At 34.8% G+C, this 19,069-nt stretch overlaps 1 protein-coding gene across 1 annotated transcript; it reads left to right on the top strand.

The window, feature by feature from the left end:
* The first annotated feature begins 4,006 nt into the window (after positions 1-4,006).
* LOC123523047 (cilia- and flagella-associated protein 161-like) lies at positions 4,007-15,310 on the top strand. Its single transcript, XM_045300638.2, has 6 exons — positions 4,007-4,152; positions 6,653-6,742; positions 7,002-7,243; positions 7,797-7,878; positions 11,212-11,370; positions 13,065-15,310. Exons 1-6 carry the CDS (start codon positions 4,084-4,086, stop codon positions 13,308-13,310), a joined length of 888 nt encoding a protein of 295 aa, XP_045156573.1. The 5' UTR covers positions 4,007-4,083; the 3' UTR covers positions 13,311-15,310.
* Positions 15,311-19,069: the final 3,759 nt, after the last annotated feature.

Here is a 19,069-nt window from a genome sequence, read left to right as displayed (position 1 = left end):
GTTCCTACTACACCAGTTTTATTATAAGGACGACATAAAAATCTGCCAAACTGGGGCCTGTTTCACAAAACTTTTTCGTAAGAAGTTCGTACGATTTTGCGATCGCAAAACGTACGAAAGTTTTAAGAAGATCGTACGCCTGTTTCACAAAACTTTCGTACGAAATCAGTGCGAATATTATTTCGTACGAAAGTCCATTTCTCCCAATGTAGAAAATGATTTCTTGTGTAATGGTGAGATATGTAATAAAGGCCATAGTAAGCATAAAATAACAGTCATACTTTACAACAGATGTAAAATAAATGAAAGAAACTAAAAGATCGTTATCTCTTAGAGTAATGTGTATAAATATAATCGAAGTTCCTATTTCAGAATAAATAATTAATCATTCTCCGTATTGTTTAACTTAAAACAAAAAAAGAGAAGAGAATCCCGCGCTCAAGTGGCGATAGTACCTCGTAGATTTTTTTTTCAAAACCAGACGAGCTAAATAAAAATAATATCTGTTCAACAAGTTGGTGTCTCATTTTAAAAGAAGAAAAACGGAAATAAAACAGCTCGAAATACCGAGCGCAACAACAAGATATAAAGATAAGATTTATATTCAGTCGGCAAGACTACAACAAATTAAAAAAACTTACTAGATATACAACTAGATATTAACAGGCAGCAATGTTTTCCTCAGTGTGTTAAAAATACGTGGTTGATAACTGCATCACATCGTTGCCATATAGTGCGTAGTTCCCAAATAAGTTCATTTAGGTCAGACAGACTTTAATTATCAGGTAACACCATACGCGACATGGAAGCACTCATAAACCTGCTAAAAAGTATGAAATGGGCGATATATACATATTAGAAGCGTTCGACAGAGGGCACATCATACGATCGGGTTCCTTTGTGTTAGAAAGTGAAAGTAGATTGATTCGATGACTACTATGTACAATACATTCAAGTACTAAGCCTAAAGATTGACAATGATTTTATTCAAGAGCAAACCACTGTTTTATATATATTATTTCGATTCTAACACGTTATCAAGTATTATAATCTACCTCCAAATATTTGCCCATTCAGTGAGTTTTTCTTTTTCCAGCGCGCCGCTATGACGTCTGACGCGATGACGTAATAATTTGTAGGGATAACGCATGTTTTTTTCGTGTTATAACATCTGCAGAATCCCAAGTGATTGGTTGGTGCCCAAGCACGGTTGGGATTCTGAAGATGTTATAACACGAAACGAAGATGAGCTAACGCTATTCTAGCATAAAACGCTAACGCTAAAACTTATAAATGAATACATTGTCACTCAGCGTCGTTAAATTTTCATGAAATGCGCGGGAATGTCTGAGTTGTTTTTTACGTTGACGTCAATTCCTTTTGAGTTATCTGTTTCTTGACTGTAATACATTTACGCTCTGCCACGGAATGCGCATATACAAAAAGGTGTTTTAACAGCACGTGAGCGCGAGAATCTCACTGTTAACACACGTTTATTCTCCTGTGAAAACTCACCCGAAAAGTTTCAATAACAACAGTTTTATGCTAGAATTGAAATTCAATACAGTGCATGTATTCCGTGATAACACAGAGTTTCAGTCTTATCTCTTTAATAGGGAATCAAATCTGTTGGTGTTAGAATGTGCTCTTACGTAGCAGAAATTCTTTTGCAGATCCACATACTGTTATATTTGAAGGATATTCGTCATGTGTACAAATGTTTACTTATATGTGAAAGAAAACAGTACGTTGTACAATCGCTTTCATTAGAATTATAACAAATGTTATTTTTGAATACATTTTTTCACAATTTCTTCAGTATTTCATTTTTTTTTCTGATTTCATCGTTCATTTGCTCACCAAATGATCTCTCTTCATTAACACGACCTTCCTGTACCAAGTTTCGAACCTATCCCGGCCTTAGGCTACCGCATCTCGATATGTATTAAAACGGTAGCTAATTATATTAACAAAAATTAAAACGAAGAAGTTTTATCAACTTTTATAAAAAAAAAAATATTGATGTTTGTAAGTGGATGAGACTCCAATATACAATATATATAGTTAGCTGACTTTTGGAAATGGCTGTATTGGATATGAGCATACGGGGTTATTCACAATTTATTGCCAGGAAATTAATACTAATAGTCTGATAACGAATAAATATGACGGAGCATTTTTATTCTTCAATTTAAAGTGTTTTTCAAAAACGAAAAAATTAGAACAATACATATTCTGCGTTTTATTAATGATTTACTACGCATACGAATTCCGTGCGACAACAATTTTAACTTCGCATATATTTTCTTAAATTCACAACTACGTACGAAGTTCGCAAATTTGCGAACTTTTATGAAACAACTTTTTCATCGTACGAAATGCGTACGATGTTCGTACGAAAAAAAAAACTTCGTGCGAAGTTTTGTGAAACAGGCCCCAGCTCATCACTGCAACTTATTATGATTGGTTAATCATTGTCCCTAGTGTGGTTCATTTCACGGAAAAATATATATGACTATTTAATTGCTTAATGATGTTTAAAAGAGTTTCTATAGCATTTACTGTTGATTTGTATTTCAGAATTCTCAACTGCGAAAAAAACTGTATAGTGGTTCTTAATGTGTCCTTAGTGGCCTTTTATAGGTATATTATTATATATAGTAACAAAAGTAGTGCTGTTTCGATAGCGTTAGATTATGCTTTTTTTTTTTTTGCTGGTGCATGCTCGGCTTGCTGTTGACCATTTGCAGAGAAATATAATAATCATATAACAGTTTCCTACCTTAATTTTATACCTCTACCATTACTATCAGCTTCTTTTCATTTGAATACGTAGGATATTTTCGCAAGTGTCTTCATGTTCAAATCGCAAGCTGTCGTATAGTTTAGTCTGCCTTGTCAAATATATACGTTTCTATTCTTGCCTACCTATCATTTATCCGAACACGCACCAACGATAGATCTTTAATTCTGTCTTTTCCAAGGGAAACCTCACAGGTACTCTGCGGCTGGACATTTAGCCACCATTTTGACCGATAGAAGGAGAAATAAAGGTTAAATCACGTTGGATAGCCAACACATAGAATTAGCACTATTATGACGTCATGCGACAACTATAAACATTAGAATAGAAAATACCCAAATCTATTTGTCATCATGATTTTTTTTTGAACGTGAGAGGCAAGAAAAATGATCTTAAATCTTGCGATTATGGGCGAAAACATCTGCCTTTGAATGTCAGCTGTTTTCCTAACTCATGGGACAATATGGATTAATCCCCCTATCAATTAAACACTTTCTTCGGGTAGCGAAAAACACTGTCTTACACAGACATGAATGAAAGATTCTTATAACCTCTTAATGATTTTATAAGACACTAAGCCAGCTAAACAATATTGTAAATGTACACACAAAATTGACGAGGTTGTTTAAAGACCGATTCCATGCTAAAATTGATTGTATGACATTCAGTCAGTTTGAGTTGCCTGCTGACAAATGAAGAGATATGTATAAAGATATCAATGTTTGTACGATTATGGGTGAATACGTCTGTGAATGTCTCTACTTGTATTTGTGTACTTGTGAAACAGAAAAATGGAAAACCACAAGTCTCCCAACACGACATAAATTGAAATGTTGCAGGCTCGGTTTGATCAAGCCTGTATATGTGACATTTAGAAATGTTGAGTTCTTCTCAACCAGGGGATAGGTGTGGTGGATGGTATCTATCTATCTCTTTATACTGCTTCACGCCTCTCGCGAGTATTATGGGCAGGGTGCATTTTTACTACCGTCAATGAACAGGCTAAACCAACGCGACTTTTTATGTCTTAACTGCCCTCAAATGGAATGACGGCTTTCAGGCATGGTCAGGCTAGAATGCACTTCTTAGGGAAATTAACCCATAATCGCACAGGGCAATCAAGTATACTGTATATACCGTGCCTCGCGTTGACAGTATGGTATTGGTTTTTCTCAATGTATACAATTTCATTCACTCCGTTGCTAGTTTTTAGTGTTGTCAGGGTAAACAACTTTCCAGACACTTTATTTCCTGGGAGTTTATTTACCCAGATAGACAAAATGAGTGTCAGAACATATAATCCGTCTGTGAGAGTTGGAAACTGGAATGAAGACATTCAGTTGGAAGAGGTTATTTTTGTTTTTATTGTTCTCAATAAGTTTTATGTTTCACAAGTCCCAAGAACAAGCTAGCTTATCCATTGCATTGTTTCATGTGGTTTACATTTTATCTTTGAGGAGCAGTTTATTGAGCATCCAGATATGTCATTGATAAGGGGTTAAGTAGAAACAGTACAATCAAAACTTGACAGGCTAGAGTCAGTGTACCCGGTTTCGCACACATTTCCTAAGAATACTTTCCTATTTAGCCAAAAATGATTAAATTTGAATTTACCTCTACATGTTTTAATAAATACACTTATTTTGGTTTAAAACATGCTTACTTTCCTTTCCCACTTCAATGACGTCATACCTCTTGGTGAACTTGATTCGGATAACATATTTTGACCAGTTTTTGCATTTAAGTGTACCCGGTTTCGCACACCATGCTATTTATAGAATTCAGTGATAGTAATGCATTTACCCCAAAGAAAAATTTCAATTAACTTTTTAAGTATTTATTCTATTCAATTTAAGCATGTATTTTCCAATAAAACATCTGTAAGTGAAATTAAAAAGCAGTTATGAAAGTGAAATATAGGGACCAAACCCTGTTTTTATTGCTTAAAGCAGAAAAGGCTAAAACAGCTGAATACATGAAACAAAAATAAACAATAGAAGCTGCTGAATCACAAAAGACCCCAACAAGTCTTGTCATTCGATTAAGTCCTCTGTTTTAATAAAAACGTAAAGCAAACAATCAAGTTGAAGTCATTTTGCAGGTTGGGAGAACTTCAATATCTGTTGAAATATTTTTCATTTCGGTAAAGTAATAGGTAAATACCTACATGTATGAAGGAAAAGTGATTTTTCAATTTATTTTACACCTTGTTGTTTGCTTAGTCATTATTTTCATAAAATTTAAATTTTTCAGCTGACCTACTGGCCTCCATTAGTATTGTTATTGTTTTCCTCTGCACTTACCAGAACGAGGCTCAAGCGGGGGTGGACCCCTTGTGACAATTTATGTAGAGAATAACTCAGTTTTGTGAAATAATAACAAAGAATTGTTGAATTTTCTGCTTTATTCTCACAAAGCACATGAATTTGCTGGGTGTGCGAAACCGCGTACAGTGCGAAACCGGGTACACTGACTCTACAATTAATTTGGTAGTCCAAATAATTAGACATGAAAAAGTTGTACATAGTAAATAGTTGTAATTTGACTTCAACATTTAATATTCTGACATTTTACATTTTTACTATCAAATCCTTTTTCGACTTGGAAAATAAAAAATGTAAGATATCAATTAAAATGAACTTATAAAGTGATATGAGTTATGTTAGGTCTTATATTTAGGACTATTGAGTTGGTTACAAATGCTTTAATTGGGATTTTTTTCCCAAAAATTAATGTCAACACTCAGGTTCAAATGTCAACAACCCTAAACCTGTGTAGGCAAACCAAAATTGTTGACTTTTTCACCATGTTTTTTTACTGGATGAAATGGGAACTTTTTTCTCGGTTGTATTAATAAATTATTTGCTAATTATTTAAATTTTAAGTAAAATAAAAAATGAATGAATTAAACAGAGTGAAATCTAGTCCTTTAAAATTCAGACCACGATTTTGTCATTTGCATAGGTCTATACATATAATTACGAATATCACTACCCTATTGTTATCAAACGTTAAAAATTACTGTTTTTCAAATAAAAAATACACCCCCCCACCTACTCCTCCCTCTTCCCATAAAAATAAATAATACTTTTAAGAATCCAACCAATTATGACGCTGTATATTCACCGTTAGCTGACAGTTCTATATTTGAATCTTTAAGCCGACAGTTCAGTTCTGTTTTTGAGTTTACACACAGTTACCATACAAAAAGTCGGAACTAACTGAATCAAGTTTTTCAATTTTATTTTCAATTACTAGCAGAGAGAAGTTCTTACTTGATAAAAACAAACTGAAGGTGTGCCCCTTTATGTTATGCATCTAACTGACATTAAAAACTGTCCTAAAGTCCATATCATTTAGCCGTAGAATTTGGCAAATACCAATGCTGGATGTTTCTTATTAAGTGAGGAATGCTACATGCATGTCTATCAAGAAATAAAATACAAACATCTGGTGCTTAATATTAAAATTTTGTCTTTCCCCCATTTTTTTTTAATGTAATGCTAATTTTCTTTGTAGTTATATGAGAGTTCTATGCACAGCAGATGAAAAGGGAGTAACTTGTAAACTCATTTAATCTTGAAAGTTTAATTTATAGATGCATGAACTATAAGAATTACATGTAGAGTAGCCGGCTATCTTAGTTTAAATATTCCATTGTTTGGAAAAATTGAAAGGCAAGCTTTAGCCTTTTTACTTTTTCAAACAATACAAAGCAACTTATGTAGTGCTAATTTTGACATAAACTTGGACTGTAAGGCACTTACTTGTATTGGGCGTATTAGCCACGCAATGGGCTGACCACTTAATTGATATTTATGTTTAAAATGTGTATTTAATATTTTTCAGGACACACTCAAAGAATTTTTGCATAAAAGAGAATCAGGGCAGTTGTTAAATCAAAAGAGGACAAAATTAGAACAAACTATTTTCAAAAAGGTAAGAGTCAATTTGCTGGATTTTACATTACAAAATAAGACAGGTGTGCTTTTTTAAACCTTGTTTTTATGTGATTTGTCACAGATAATTTTATGAAAAACATACAGAAAATGTTTGTATATTTCAATTTTGCATGCCAGACTTTTTAAAAGCACTGAAAAATTTTGTGTTTTGTTGAGCAACATCATAGCAGATGATGGTGGAGGACCTGATACATTTGTAAACATAGTAGTAACATTTTTATGTTTTATTTTTACAGACAGATTTAAGTATATCAAGGGATGGTTTTGTTCATTTTGGAGACAAGGTAAACATCAGGTGTCCAGCAGCCTTGGATCGCACACAATATTTTGCACACATAGAACCTAGAAGTGAATGCAACTTAGCAGTGGTCCCTCAAGTCAACAAAATTCTTTACTCCAGCAAATTTGAAGCTCCATGCAATGTAACTGGCAGCAGAGATTTAACCCCTAACCTGAGAAGTACATTTGTTGTAAAAAGGTACAGTTTAATTTGGCTTATCATTAGGACAAATGTACATTTACCTCTACTTTTAATGTAAATTATAGTCTTTTAAACTGTAAAATTAAATTTATTGGAATGATTTCTGTGGCTTAGCTTACTTCAACACTATAGACAAAAGTCTACACTTTTCAACACTCCCACCGTCTTAAAAAAGAGGTCAAAATGCAATTAGTGTTCATCATATTATGCATTAAAATGCCCCGAGATTGTACCTGGGGTAATTTAGAATTTCAGAATTTGTTTAGAGGGGCATGCCCTCAGAACCCATAGATAACTGGTGCCCACAAAGTAGAAGTGGAGTGCTGTCACCAGACTGGATAATGGTTGACAAATTTCACCAGAACAGACTGAACTGCACCATTCCAATTTTTTTTAATAGTTTGAAATGTACTGAAAAAGTTACCTCTTTAAAATTAGTGTTTACACTTATGATGAATGAAAACTTAAGAATGAGTATGTACAATGGAAGAGTTAAAATGTAGAAATTATGCGCAGGTATAATCATTTTGTTATTGTTTTAATGTTGCAGTAAAGATGGAACAAAAGACGGTGAGCCACTGAGATATGGACAAGTGTTTTATCTTTCTACATTGGATGATGAAGGTGGAAATGTAAGTTTACATGTTCTTTATCATTTTTTTTTTAATTGGCACAAACAGGGTTCATTAAAAAGGTACTGCTTGGGGTATTAAAGTACAGGTAAATTGAGTGGATTTATATAACTAGGAAAAATATCCAGCTGAACTTTCAACCTATGTCCAGCATGGTGTATTTTTTTTCTAAGAAATGTGACCAGAGAGACAAATGTTGATGCTCCATTTTTAGCTCGATTTTTCAAAGAAAACGTAGTACTATTGCACTCGCCCCAGTGTCGAAGTCGCCATTGGTTAAAGTTTTTGATAAAGTCAAATATCTCTGTTACTATCAAAGCAATTGACTTGAAACTTAAAATAGTTATTAACTATCAAAGTCTACACCAGGAGAAACAATCCCCATAACTCTGATTTGAATTTTGATGGAGTTATGCCCCTTTTTGACTTAGAATTTTTGGTTGAAGTTTTTGATAAAGTCAGATATCTCTGGTACTATCAAAGCTATTGACTTGAAACTTAAACTAGTTATTAACTATCAAAGTCTACACCAGGAGAAACAATCCCCATAACTCTGATTTGAATTTGACAGAGTTATGCCCCTTTTTAACTTAGAATTTTTTGTTAAAGTTTTTGATAAAGTCAGATATCTCTGTTATTATCAAAGCTGTTGACTTGAAACTTAAAATAGTTATTTACTATCAAAGTCTACACCAGGAGAAGCAAACCCCATAACTCTGGTTTGAATTTTGAAAGAGTTATGTCCCTGTTTCACTTAGATTTTTCAGTTAAAGTTATATAAAGTTTTTATTGGCAAAGCTCTTAATTCAGAGTCAAGCACTGAGAAAAGTGTGGGAGATGGGAGTTCAATCCCAGCAAATGTCAGGTCATGAACATAACAAAAAACAGAAAGAAATTTACACATAACTACATTTTACACGGTCAAATCCTGGAAGTGGTCTCCAGTGCAAAGTTTCTAGGGGTAGATATAGCAAATGATCTCTCCTGGAACACACATGTAGATAGAATCACAAACAATGCAAACAAATCACTGGGTTTCCTACGCAGAAACCTCCCGGTCAAAAACCAAAATATTAAAGAAACCTCCTACAAGACTCTAGTTAGGCCACAACTAGAGTATGCCTCTACGGTATGGTCACCACACACACAAAGAAACATACATAAAATAGAAATGGTGCAAAGAAGAGCTGCCAGGCGGGTAAAGGGTCAATATTCATATTATGATAGTGTAACAAACATGTTAAATGATCTCAGTTGGCAGACACTCGAGGACAGACGGACAATTGCTAGACTTTTCATGTTTTTACAAAATCGTTCATGGTTACGTAGCTATTCCAGTCCCTCCTTATCTAGTACAGCCATTGAGACGAACACGTCATATGCACGAACACTCCCTTAGGCAGATCCATACAAACATTAATGTTTTTAAGTTCTCTTTCTTTCCATACACTGTTACCCTATGGAATCAGCTGCCACCCCTGATCGTTAATCAGCCTGATCCTGAACATTTCAGACATGCTGTTAACGCATCCCACTACTATTAAGTGACTACACCCTGTTTTATCCTGATTTTACTCTTGTTAATACAGTTTTATCTTGCACTATCTTCCTTTTGACATCTTACTGTCATTCTTTTAACTTTATTCTGGCACAGACGCGCACCTGCTAGTTATACCCGAAAGGGGCGTCAAGCAGTATACATACATACATACATACAAGTTGAGCGTGCTGTCTTACGGACAGCTCTTGTTATTTAATTGAATTTAGAGGCAAAAAAGCTGATGCCAGTTTATCCATCATGGAAACTGGAAAACTATGTGCAGTGTTTTCTTTGATCAAGCTATGTAATTATATATTTATATTATACTCTTGCATTGGTCATGGTTTTATTTCTTATGTTAGAGAGAAGATGAATTGCAATGATGAGTAATTGTATTTATAAGTGATATTATGCACATGTAATTTTTAATGTTTCAATAAGTAATTACTACTTGTTATTGTTGCAGAAATGGACACTGTGATTATATTTCAAAAACGAGCAGCCAGAATTATACTTGATGCAAATTTTGACACCCCTTCTGAAGATTTATTTAAAGTTCTGAATTGGATGAAATTTCCTGACAGAGTCAGATACAAAAAAGCAATACTAGTTTACAAGTCTCTGAATAATATATGTCCTGCATACTTGAACACAAAGTTTTCATTTTTACATGAAGTAAAGACAGTAAACCTATAAGGTCACTTGACCCAAAACTGAACTTGCACTTGCCAAAACCCAACACAGAATTTTATAGGAAAAGTCTTGACTATTCTGGTCCTAAAATATGGAATGAATTACCTGTTGAAGTTTGAAATGCAGAAACTTTATATTCTTTCAAACAAAAATATCTAGCATACTGGAAAGTGTCACAGGTGTAAACATTGTCTATACTTTTAGATTACATCACATACACATCACATTACATTACATAACTGATGTCACTCTTTGGAAACTTACTGACTGTCTCTGCATCTCCTAAACTTCTGGTCAGATTTTAGCAAACTTTCACAGGAATGATCAGTGTGAAGTGTTATCAGCATTTCCTACTCTGATTTATTTAGTAATGGCCTATTAAAGCTTTTCTTAAAATAAAATTTATTCTATACTGTTTGTTGAATTTGGGAGAAACTTCGTAGGAATGATTAGTACAAAGTCTAGCTGCACATATTATATATTTTTAAGGTTGAATAATATTTTAATGAGTCATGGTAATGACCCTTTGATTTTATACATTTAAGTCTGTATAAGAGACTTTTATCTGGACTTCATTTGCATTACCCATCTCTCATTTTCAGTGAAACTACACCGGAGTGATATGTGTTAAACCTGTTTGCACATGTATCAGGCATGTTCCAGTTGAATAAGTTTTCATGGAGTTATTTACCTTTGATGTTTTCTTTTTAATTATAACACCTCATATTATCATTATTAAATGCATGTTTTTTTTTTTCAAAAACAACTTTCTAGTTCCATAAAGTTACAATTTGACCTAGACTCTGTATATATGTGATTTTCAAACCCAACAAAACAAAATGAAATCTAAATCATTCTAGTTTTGTATTAACCTTTAGCCTGCTGGTTGCAAGTGTTTTGCCTTTGCAACCAATGCAGACCAGTCTGTGCAGGCTGATCATGCATGGTCTGCACTGTTAGCTATTCAGTCAGTAAATTTTCAGTGAACACCCCTTTGAATAATAAATCATACTGCTCAAATTGAATGATGGACCAGTCCATTTTAGAAATTTAGCTGGGTAAAGGTTGATATAATGATACACTTTTCTGTTTGTTTACAGCTCTTTCTGCAGAGTGATCGTGTAACTTTACATAAATCTCCAAACAAATCTCGACACCAGGAGTTGTCCCTGGTCTGTGAAGTATCACCTAAGATAGAATGGAAAATTCTCCACTTAAAACCTAAACTCAGGCTGGAATATGAGGGCATACCAGTAACTGTAAGTAATATTTTAATAATTTTTCTTGTATTTTTAGCTCGACTTTTTGGAGAAAAAGTAGAGCTATTGTACTCGCCCCGGCGTCGGCGTCACCGTTGGTTGAAGTTTTTGATAAGGTCTAATATCTCTGTTACTATCAAAGCTATTGACTTGAAACTTAAAATAGTTATTTACTATCAAAGTCTACACCAGGAGAAACAATCTCTGTAACTCTGATTGAATTTTGACAGAATTATGCCCCTTTTTAACTTAGAATTTTGGTTAAAGTTTTTGATAAAGTCAAATATCTCTGTTACTAACAAAGCTATTGACTTGAAACTTAAAATGGTTATTTACTATCAAAGTCTACACCAGGAGAAACAATCCCCATAACTCTGTTTCAATTTTGACAGAATTATGCCCCTTTTTAACTTAGAATTTTTGGTTAAAGTTTTTGATAAAGTCAGATATATCTGTTATTATCAAAGCTATTAACTTGAAACTTAAAATACTTATTTACCATCAAAGGCTACACCAGGAGAAACAATCCCCATAACTCTGATTTGAATTTTGACAGAATTATGCCCCTTTTTAACTTAGAATTTTTTGTTAAATTTTTGATAAAGTCAAATATCTTTGTTACTACATTGTATTAAAGCTTTTGACTTCAAACTCAAAATAGTTATTTACTATCAAAATCTACACCAGGAGACACAATTCCCTTAACTCTGATTGAATTTTGACAGAATTATGCCCCTTTTTAACTTAAAATATTTGGTTAGAGTTTTTGATAAAGTCAAATATCTCTGTTACTATCAAAGCTTTTGACTTGAAACTTAAAATACTTGTTAACTGTCAAAGTCTACACCAGGAGAAACAATCCACATAACTCTGATTTGAATTTTGACATAATTATGTCCCTTTTTAACTTAGAATTTTTTGTTAAAATTTTTGATACAGTCAAATATCTCTGTTACTATTAAAGCTTTTGACTTGAAACTCAAACTAGTTATTTACTATCAAAGTCTACACCAGGAGACACAATTCCCATAACTCTGATTTGAATTTTGACAGAATTATGCCCATTTTTTTTTTACTGGCAAAGCTCTAATTCAGAGTCAAGCACTGAGAAAAGTCGAGCGCACTGTCTTACGGACAGCTCTTGTTGTATTTTTAATCTTTAACTAAATCCTGCAGTATGGTCAGGATTGTCAGGTCTGCTAATGAATATTAAGAATTTTATCAAAAATGATAAAGAATTGTTTTACATTATATTGAACATTCTAATATGGTTCGATTTGATTACCAGTTAAACAACTGCAATAAACAACGGTTGAAGCCTGGACTGATAAGAGGGCATTATGACATCAGTTATGAAGTCAAATTGCCACACGACATCTGGTTCATTACTACTCGGATAAATGAAGCCCAGCATAATTTTTATCAAAATATTTCAGTGAGCATACATATTTAAGAATGAAAACAATTAAGGTCTTCTTGTGGTTTATCGTTGAATTTACCTCTGTTCATCGTTCAGATGCTTAGATAATAAACCACTCGGGCATTAACCCTGAACCGTGATAAGTTTGATGACAAACTACTCAAAGGCCTTCACTATTTGTTAAGTAGGCAGTACCAAAAGCATAATAATACAATAGTTCACGTATTATAAAAATAATTTATGAATATTTAGAAATATATTTTTTCTTTTTCAGGCCAATGATAAGATAATTTTCAATCATGTTGTCACGAATCAGGATTTATGTGTAGAACAGGATATCTGTATTCGCACCTCATTCGGAACAAGAGAGTATGAGATGTCGGCATGCACAATGTTAGATTCCCACCGTGCAGAGAAGGAACAGAATCATTGGATGTTTGTGATGGGAGTCCCTGGAGATGAAGTGTGCCCTGTCACTAGCCAGTCAGTTGGTACAGCATCAACTTCAGCCACATCATAAAATAAACTTTGACCTTTTTATTGTATTTTGTGTATTTAAAAAATGAGAAAACATACTGATAAAAACCTCGGTCAGCTTTTGTTTTAAGATGGCTTACGGCGAGTCTTCAGCATTCATGAAAATATGATAAAATCCTTTTACCCATGATCTTCTGGAGTCTTAACCCTAAACTGAGTTTGATGTACTGTGTTTGATAGAATGTTTTCATTGATGTAACTACAAAACCGTGCTGGCAGTACCTTTTATGATGAAATTCAGTATAAAAAACTGCTAAAATGATCTTTTACCAATTCTTATCAAATGAAGATTTCTTAAAACTCTGTTCTATTACACTGCCTTTTCAGCCATTTGAACAAAGGACAAATTTTATTTCATTTTTGATACTGACTTTTTATCAAATGATACTTTTACTTGAAGTGATGTATATGATTAAGAATTGCATGTCATGTATTGATACTGAAATCTTTAGGTGAGAAAAATGAAGGCGGCAAAAGAAACTAGCTTAGAGTTTACTGTCGTTATTACAATGTAAGGTGATTTTCCTGTTTAAGGAGTCATGTACACATTGTTCATTAACTGTGATAAATACCTGACACTACCTTACTTAAAGCAACAAAGTAAAAACTTATTTTATTAGATTATTATGCAAAATGTAAAAGCATTAATCACCAGTATGGTATTATATTTCTATAGGACAGTTTTACAGTTCTTCGTGTGCTAGCAACATTTATCCTAAACTGGCTTAGCATTCAGTATTAGCACTGCTTTACATTTGCTTATACTTGGTGAGATAGGTAAATATAGTTTTAGTGTATATGGAGTTGCATACTTTGTTACATGTATCATGATTATTATGTTGTTACTGTTGTTACCTGTTATAACAGAAATTTCACCAATTAAAATCCTTAAGATAATGGACTCGTAATGAATATCAGCAATTTACGTGTGATTATGTTTTCTTCATATAGGACCTTGGCATTCTCTGTTTGGTTGCTCGTAGAAGCTACATTAGCAGCCGGAGAATGCCGCAGTAGCATCGGGAGATTACGTAATCTCACTTAAATTGCTTATCGTCATTACAGGTCCACTACCTTATTTAACCCTTACCCTGCTAAATTTCTATAATGAACTTGTCCATCTTTCAGTTTGGACAGTACCATTACCTATTAAAAGGGGTGCTTACCAAAAATATACTGACTGAATGGCAAACAGTGCAGATCATGATCAGACTGCACGGATGCACTGGTCACAAAGGCAGAATCAATCGTGTCCAGCATGCTAAGGGTTAAAAGTCAGACTGATTTCAGTGTATTTTTTTACATGAATATATTTTTCACATCTGTTACACAGACATGATTATATATTGTTGGCGACTTTCACTAAAATCAGTAAAATTCTAGGCAATAGCTGCATATGTGTGCATGGATATTTCTTGTTTCTAACAGTGACAAACTGATTAACATAATCACTTTCTTTAATGTTAGTTTGTGTTCTTAATACATGACATTGAAACTGTCTGAAGTTTCATGCTTTACATTCATGAATACCAAGGAAATGAAAGGATTATTTTTTCGACCCACCAAAGTTGATGTTAACTGTACATTGTAAAAAACTGAAATATCTAAATAAACTGACACTACTAAAATTTTCCAAGAGAATATTGATTTAAACTTACTGGATTGCTAGTTTTTTACAAAAATTATTATTATTAGCAAGATTAACCTTTTATGAGTTCGAAATTTATTTCTCGCACTATTGAACTATTTATACTTTTTGTCATTATAACACAACCTTGAATTTAGATAGGATTTAATCATAGACTCAAATGTATTACCGAAAGCATTAAAGTGAAGTATTTTTTAAAACAATGTTATTAATGTTGTTTGTAAATAACAGTTTTCAGCATTGACACCAAACACTTCCAACCTGCCTTGTGAGGCATACATGTATATTTTATAAAACACAACTTTACAGATAAATAAATACATTATTTATATCTATATTTGTTTGTGTTTTCTCCTGATGAAGTTGTACTATGTTTTATGATTGCCTGTGATACTAAGCTTCTGACTGAGTCCCAGAAATGTGGATTTGTATGTCTTCACCCCCCCTCCCCCCCCCCCCCCCCCCCCCCCCCTACACACACACACACACACACTGACATATTGTTTTTGTCCTGTCCGTCAGTAGCACTTCATTTCCGATCAATAACTGGAGAACCATTTGACATAGAACCTTCAAACTTCATAGGGTGGTAGGGCTTATGGAGTAGATGACCCCTATTGTTTTTGGGGTCACTCCACCAAAGGTCAAGGTCACACTTCATTTTCGATCAATAATTGGAGAACCATTTGTCCTAGAACCTTCAAACTTCATTGGGTGATAGGGCTTACAAAGCAGATGACCCCTATTATTTTTGGGGTTACTCAATCAAAGGTCAAGGTCACAGGGGCCTGAACATGGAAAACCGTTTCTGATCAATAGCCTGAGAACCACTTGACCCAGAATGTTGAAACTTCATAGGATGATTGGAAATGTAGAGTAGATGAACCTTATTGATTTTTGGGTCACTTGATCAAAGTTCAAGGTCACGGGCCAGAAATTGGAAAACAATTTCTGATCAATAACTTAAGACCCATTTGACCCAGAACCTTCAAACTTCATAGAGTATAGGAAACAGAGTGGATGACCCCTATTGATGAGCAAAGGTCAAGGTCACATGGGCCTGAACATGGAAAACTCTTTCCGGTCAAAAACTTGAGAACCACTTGGCCCAGAAAGTTGAAACTTCATAGGATGATTGGACATGCAGAGTAGATGACCCCTATTGAATTTGGGGTAACTCGATCAAAGGTCAAGGTCACAGGGGCCAGAACATGGAAAACCATTTCCAATCCATAACTTGAGAACTACTTGAAACTTCTTGGGATGATTGGACATGCCAAGTAGATGATCCCTATATTGCAGCCAACCATCGGTGTCTCTTGGACTTTTGTTCCTGTCCTCTATCGACGTCTTGCCTATTACTACTATGCATTGGGGGAGACATGCTTTTGTACAAAAGCATCTTCTAGTTATATTTCCATTCTGGAGGTACAGTGCACAAGACTGCTTGGATGACCCAATATCGCATGTTCTATGTTTAAAGGTAAATGCCTCTTCTTATCTCTAGATCTAGATCTATATGTGTATTGTATTGAAAATATCTTAAAGTGCTGCTTGCTTTAGTAAAACTCGTGCATCTTATACTGTTCAATTATAGTGCAATAATACACACCATCGGGTCAATTCTATAGGAACTGCGTTTTATTTTGACAGAATTATTCCCCCTTTATGACTTTCAAGGTGGTTATTGGCAAAAATTGTTGTCCTTAAATAGCTCTGGAATTGAGATTTTTCATTGTAACTCTACATAAAATTATTGGCTCACGAGGAAGTTGAAATAACAAGTCAAAACTATTGGCTCATGAGGAAGTTGAAATAACAAGTCCAGGAGTGCCAAGAAGTCAAACTCCCCTTCAGATGCAGACATTAAGCGTAAGCCCAGAGAGCCTGCAGAGCAGCCCATGAGACAAATGTAGCCTCCATGTTAGCTGAGGACCATGAGAACCCAAAAGTACTCTGGAACTAAGAAGGACAACTTTGGCGTGTCTGCTTTGAAGAGAGATGGTACCACATACAACACAGTCAATGAGAAGCTAATATTTTCATCTGTGTTCTCCAATGAAGTTGATACCTCTAATCCAAAATCTACCATCTAGTAAAATCCACTCAGCTGGCACCATCAATATCACAGAGAAAGTTGCGTTTAAACGTCTACAGGGGTTAAAACCACACAAAACGGCTGAGTCAGACAAGATCTTCTCTAAACTTCTGGAGCGTGTCGCTGATGAGTTGACACCAGGGCTTACAAAGTTCTTTCAACTGTCTGTCGGCCAGGGTCAAATACCATTTGACTGGATAAACTGCACTAGTTTCCCCTGTCTTCAAGAAGGGCAAACGCTCCATTCCTGCAATATCAAACATATTCTTACCATAAATGACCTAGCTGAAGGCATCAACAAAATATCAACAAATAGACACTATTCTTCTAGATATTAGTATGGCATTTGATAAGGCTAGTGATCACCGCCTCCTACAGAAGCTGGATCACCACAAAGTCTGGGGCAGTATTAATTCTTGGATCGCCAACTTCCTGCATTGTCACAACAAGTAGTCCTTGATGGTGCTAGTTCAGTATTATCTGGATCATCTGGTGCACCATAGGACAGTATGACCTGCCTTCCATAGTCAGATCAGCAATCCACCTTAAATTTTTGCAGATGACTGTCCAATGTACAGACATCTCATGCACCAAGAAGACGCCAGACAATTTTGAACAACACGACCTTGATTGTTTGTAAAAAATGGAGCGTGAGTGGCCCATGTAATTTTTATCCCGGCAAGTGTGAAATTATGCACAAACAAGCGAAATCCACTTGACTTCACATACACCATCCACGACACCCGGCTGGAACCTACAGAAAGTGTATATATCTCGGAGACGCCATTACATCGGATTTCTCTTGGAAAACCATTACAAATAACATCACCAAAAAGCCAACTCCACAATGGCATTCATCCCCAAGAGCATCCGCTCAAATCCACCCAGTGCCCTTTCTGCGCCCCTTTCATTTACATGAAAAATATCTCTAACTTAAAAAAATATTGCCACTGATGAACTGACACAAGGGCTTATAAAGTCCTTTCAACTCTCGTTGAATAAAATTGATAAAATGCTCGACAGAGCCTCTCATTTTAGTATTTTATTCAACTCGTTTAATAAATTCAATATGAAAAGACACTCATATAATATCCCCTATGTATATTTCTGACTTTATCTCAGGCGGCCTGTTTGAAAATGGCGGACATCGGTATTACGATGGTAGATTTATCTGAATAACCAAGAATCTTTACTTCCCTTGAATGGAAGTTTTTTTAAACAAATATCATTTGATTTTTTGTAATAATTAATATTTAAAAAAAATAAGATTATGAAATGGTATGAATATGTAAACAATTTCAGGCCATACCAACTTGTCATGCGGTCATGCAAACTTGTCGTTCGGCCATGCTTACTGGCCTTTGGGCCATGATAACTTGTCAAACTGTCATGCTTACTTGTCATTTGGTATGCTAACTTGTCAATCGGCATGCTAACTCGTCATGCGGCATGCTAACTTGCTATTTGACATGCTAACTTGTCATTTGACATGCTAACTTGTCATTCGGCATGCTAACTTGTCATCGGGGATGCTAACTTGTCATTTGGCCATGCTAACTTGTAATTCGGTATGCTAAATCGTCATTCGGCTAACTTGTCATTAGGAAGGCTCACTTGTCATTAGGCCATACTAACTTGTCTTTGGGCCATGCTAACTTGTCACTGGGCCATGCTAACACGTCATTCGGCCATGCTAACTTGTCATAGGGCATGCTTGCTTGTCCTTGTCATACGGTCATGCAAACTCATCATTCGGCATGTTAACTTGTCATTTGGCATGCAAATTTGTTGTCTGGCATACTGAATTGTCATTCGGCATGCTAACTTGTCATTCGGCCATGCTAACTTGTCATTCGGCCATGCAAATTTGTCATAGGGCATGCTTACTTGTCATTCGGCCGTGCTAAACTGTCTTTGGGCCATGCGAACTTGTCATCCGGTCATGCTAACTTGTCTTTGGACCATGCTAACTTGTCAAACGGTCATGCAAACATGT

Source organism: Mercenaria mercenaria, chromosome 8 (genome assembly GCF_021730395.1).
Source record: "Mercenaria mercenaria strain notata chromosome 8, MADL_Memer_1, whole genome shotgun sequence".
In the NCBI taxonomy this organism is placed as follows: domain Eukaryota; kingdom Metazoa; phylum Mollusca; class Bivalvia; order Venerida; family Veneridae; genus Mercenaria; species Mercenaria mercenaria.
The sequence above is the reverse complement of the archived record's forward strand: the minus strand, read 5'-3'. Positions and strand labels throughout refer to the sequence as shown.